Source organism: Lipotes vexillifer, unplaced genomic scaffold (assembly GCF_000442215.2).
Source record: "Lipotes vexillifer unplaced genomic scaffold, Lipotes_vexillifer_v1.1 scaffold975, whole genome shotgun sequence".
Taxonomy (NCBI): domain Eukaryota; kingdom Metazoa; phylum Chordata; class Mammalia; order Artiodactyla; family Lipotidae; genus Lipotes; species Lipotes vexillifer.
The window spans coordinates 159,196-163,946 of record NW_006772641.1 but is presented as its reverse complement, the minus strand read 5'-3'; the positions used below and the strand labels follow the sequence as shown (position 1 = coordinate 163,946).

General features: G+C 53.0%; 1 protein-coding gene across 1 annotated transcript in view; it reads right to left on the bottom strand.

The window, feature by feature from the left end:
- RASL12 (RAS like family 12) overlaps window positions 1–4,751 on the bottom strand; it is a 12,321-nt gene that overhangs the window by 2,312 nt on the left and 5,258 nt on the right. The window contains exons 3-4 of the mRNA XM_007447682.1: window positions 1,780–1,853; window positions 866–1,056 (exon numbers count right to left, since the gene is read on the bottom strand). Of these exons, the coding sequence (XP_007447744.1) occupies window positions 866–1,056; window positions 1,780–1,853 (265 nt within the window). The remainder of the gene's footprint in view (window positions 1–865; window positions 1,057–1,779; window positions 1,854–4,751) is intronic.

Here is a 4,751-nt window from a genome sequence, read left to right as displayed (position 1 = left end):
GGGGGAAGCAGGAATGAGCAGCCCTGAGAAGGAAGGGACGGGAGGAAGGCTGGTGGGAGGTGCCCTACCTCTCAGGTGGACTGTCCACACAGGATGGACGTGCTGGAGAGGGCCAGTGGGGTCACTCATCAGGTGGAGGCATCACAGTCTCAAACGCCTCAGGGGCCAGGAGGGCAACTTGGATGTGTGGGGAGGGTGGAGGTAAGCCACGGGGAGTGTGAGGCCTGTGTTCAGCTGGAGGGGGCACGCCCCGCCTCAAAGCATTCCATTTCCGGGTCTTTTAAAACACTGTGCCAGCCAAGCAAAATACGGCTGCAGCACTCAGTGGTCATCTGCCCTCTGGCCCAGTCTGTGGTCTCTGCTTCAACTCCAACTCTTTCTAAGAGAACCTGCCCTCAGCACAGCCAACTGTGGGAATGAGTCTGGGGACCATGCTTGGATGAGGTGAAAGTTGGTTGGACCAGGGCAGACACCTGACCCAGGTGGCCAATCAGAGCCTCTCTCCCCAGAATTGGCATTGGGCACTGGATGACCAGCCAGCTGTGGGGAGTGGAAACAGAAGGTCATATAGTCTCAGGAAAGAAAGGGTGAGGCTGAGAGAGACCTCAGAGCCTCAGGAGGATGGGAGGAGTGGCCTCTCTTCTGACTTTCAGGGTCCAGCCCCTGTGCAGCCCAGATGCTCTTCCCTTCTTGCCCTTGGCTGCCTGGAAGCCCTGCCCACTGTATCCTTACAACACACCCCCTTCTATCTACATCCAAGGGGATTGATTACTCGTCTTAGCAGCCAAATAATCCCTGAAGATGACACTGCTTACGAGAAAGGAGAAGGCGAGCTCTAGGATGTGGGACAAAGCGCCGCACTCACCTGTACTGGGCCATGTCCAGCTTGTTGCCCAGCAGCAGAGCAGGGTAGCTGCGCTGCGTCTCCTTCTCATGCAGAGCGAGCAGCTCCAGGTAGCTGCTGCTGCCCTCGAAGCTCTGGCGGCTGTCGACGCTGTACACCACCAGGAAGGCGTGGGCCCAGTTCAGGTAGCGTTCACAGTTCCTGGGGGTGTCCTGGGGCAAAGGAGGGCAGCCTCTGTCAGGGGCAGAGGAGGCCAGGGTAAAGGCCTTCACCTGAGCTGTCTCATCCCCCTTCCCCGCTCCCTGCATCTCTGTATATTGTTCCCCAGCAGGGCCCTTTTCAAAGGGGCACTTGAGCGTGGATTTGGCTTGTTGTGAAAGGAGACACTGTTTCTGAGCCTCACTCCCACCACCCAGCCACAGACTGGAGACCTTGGCCTCTGGGGCACAGAGCCAAGACTTTGGCATGGCCCCTACAGAGACCTGGCTGTACCTGGGCACTGCTGGTTTTGGGTCAGGTTCATGGTGCCCCTTTGGCTTCTGAGAAGAACTGGCATCCAGCCTTGGCAGGGGGTGGTGAGGACACAGGGAGATGTATGTACTGGGCGGCGGAGCAGGGTTGGGCCAGGGGAGCCTCTGTGTAAACACGTGTGTGCACCTGTCTCCATGTGTACACAGGCATCAAGCCCCAGAGCACAGAATCTCAGAGTTGACACCAACAATCATCAGGTCTCCCCAGGCCCCTTCCTATCCCTTCTCATTTGGCACATCAATAGATTCAGGCCCAGAGAGGTCAGAACCTCAATCAGGGACGCATAGCAAATTGGAGCTTAAAAGGTTTACAGATGCCCATCTGAGGCCCACACTCTGGAAGCAGAACTTTCCAAGAGGCTGCACTGACTCTCAGCTCTTCATGGGTCATGGGGGTAATGTTACCAGGTCTGCAGTGTCCATGACCCTCAGGTGGACAGGCTGGTGGTCCACGGTCTCCTCAGAGCTGTAGGTATCCTCTGCAACACAGACGGTCAGCCCAGTCAGAGGCAGGGCAGGCCACTCGACGGTAGGCTGGGTCTGAGTCCCAGCTTCCCTTTGCTGGATCCCTGTGCACCCCTGGGGGACTTGCTCTGGGGCTGGCTGAGCTAGGACCACTGGAAAGACCCTGGCTCTCACCCACATGGAGGACACGGGCAGACCCTCCCACCAAGGAGATGCTGCTCCACCTGTCATGGCCCAGAGCACCAGAGGGCACTCATAGAACATGCCACAGGGTATGGGATTGTGTTCTGGGTCCACCCACCACACCTGCAGGATGGAGCGTGTGGCTCATGGGCCCAGTGAGCAGCAGAGGCCTCAGGAGCTGCACTGCCAGCCCCTGTCACCTGAACCCCAAGCTTCTCCACTCCCTTCTCCTCCAATGACAGTACCTGGCCCAGAGGATGACCCCAAGGACAATCAGGACAACCTTCTGGCCCCCCGTGGGGAGGGGACAAGAAAGGAGAAACACACAACATGACTAAGGCAGAGGCCAGGGGTGGAGGGCGGGGAGGTGGGTCAGACCCTGTTTAGAAGACCCGAGAAGGAGGGGCAGGGGATGGGGGAGGGAAGGACTGGGAGTTTGGGATTAGCAGAGGTGAACTATTATATACAGGATGGATAAACAACAAGGTCCTACTGTATAGCACAGAGAACTATATTCAATATCCTGTAATAAACCATAATGGAAAAGAATATTTAAAAAAATGTCTCTGTGGGTTTCCCTGGTGGTGCAGTGGTTGAGAGTCTGCCTGCCGATGCAGGGGACACAGGTTCGTGCCCTGGTCTGGGAAGATCCCACATGCCGCGGAGCGGCTGGGCCCGTGAGCCATGGCCCCTGAGCCTGTGCGTCCGGAGCCTGTGCTCCACAAAGGGAGAGGCCACAACAGTGAGAGGCCCGCGTACCACAGAAAAAAAAAAAAAAGAAAGAAAAGAAGTCTCTGTGTATAACTGAGTCACTTTGCTGTAGAGCAGAAACTGGCACAATGTTGTAAATCAACTATATTTCAATAAAGAAAAAGAAGTCCCAAGGTTTTACAAGTAATCCTTGTCAAAATAATAGCAGAGGAATCTAGGATGGTTGAAAGTTCTAGGTTGGAGATGGGAATCAAACCCAACTTCAGCTACTTTTTAGCTGTGTGCCTTGGTCAAGTCATTTCAGCATTCTGAGACTCTGTTTCCTCATTTTAAAATAGGGATGATGTGATAACACTGGCTAGCAGTTTTCAGGTTTCTACTCCGTGCCAGGCGCTGTGCTAAATGCTTGTCCCTGCACCATTCACAGGGCTGCATGAGGACTGGATGGGCCCCTAGGCATGGGGCCTGGCCCTCCACAAACGCCTGGTAAAGGACAGCGGCGACATAGTGCTCCAAAGTTTCCAGGGCAGGTTCACATTCCTAGGTGATTTTTTTTTTTTTTTTTTACTTTTTATTTTGAAATAATTTTAGACTCATGTAGAAGTTGCAGAATAGTACAGAGAGTTCCTGTGTACTCTTCCCCCTGCTCCCCCCAATGTTAGCACCTTACATAACCACAGTACAATGGTCAAAACCAGGAAATTGACATTGGTACCATACTATGAACTACACCACTGACCTTATTTGGATTTCACAAGTTTTTACAAATTTTTTTCTCTAAGTTCTCATGACCTCAAACCTGAGAAAGTATCAAGTGGCCAGGCCTGCAAAGAGGACCTCACTCTCACAATCATTCTCCCTACCCCCAACTTTCCCCTGTGCCACTGGCCCACACATGTGAGTGCACTTGGCCCTCACCTTTTCCGGGGGGGGGGGCCCTGTGCCCCCAAAGGAGAACCCTCTGGGCAGAACTGGAGCCCTCTCTGCCTGTTGGTAGCAGCCACTGCGAGAAGAGTACCCCCCAGCCGTGGCGGAATTCTCTCTGAGGGCCATTGGCAGCTAAGCCAGGCCTGGACACACGCCAGGTCCACTAGCAGCCAGCAGGAGTCATAGACAGCTCCTGTCCCCAGCCTGCTGTGGGGACTTGGATAAATAGCCGTTCTTGTTCAAAGACCAAAAAAAAAAAAAAAAAAAAAATCTAATGGAAAATATGCCCCAAATGTTTAACTATATTTGGTGCAAGAAGAGCTGCCCCTGGATACCTATATCTCCTTCAGATTTTTCTTTATTTTCCTGCCAGAGTTGTCTGATGCATGCCTTTTCGGTGCTTCCCAGCTTCTGTGCTGAAACAGGCACCATGCTGTGCCCAGCTCAAGGAAATATATTAGCCCAACCTTGGTCTCCTACAGTCCCTTAAATGCAACAGCCTTTTGAGGTTGCTGTTAGCTCTTCCATAGAGAGATGACAGGAAGGTGAGGCCCAGAAAAGAAGAGAACTCTCCCACAGCCACACAGCACCCTATCAGAAGGAACTTGAACTTGGGGCTCTACAGTGGGACCCCCTCACTCCCTCTGCTCAGTGGACAAGCCAATTCTCCAGCTCTATCTGTGCAGAACAGAAGCTCCCCGTCCATTTGAGGCCGTGGAACATGCATGGGCAAAGTGGAGAAGGCTCAGAGGTCATGAAATCATCTTATCCAGCTCCCTCCCACTTTGCAAGTGAGGTGACTCCAGGGGCTGGGGGTGCAGTGGGGGCTCCTTTCCAAGTCACAGTAATGTCCTGCCTCCCCATCACGAAGTCCCTGCCCTCTGGTAATTCTAAGGTCCTTTAGTAAATACGGGTTTCATAACTGCTAGTTCTAAATAACATTCTTAGGACTTCAATGCTGAGAGAAGACCCCTTTCCCAAAGTATTTTTCTCTCATTTACAGCAATAATTTTTAAAACATCACTAAAGGAGCTCTGGTCAGAGTGTGTATGGGATGATGCTTCAGAAATGGTGCCTGTACCCTTGCTGGA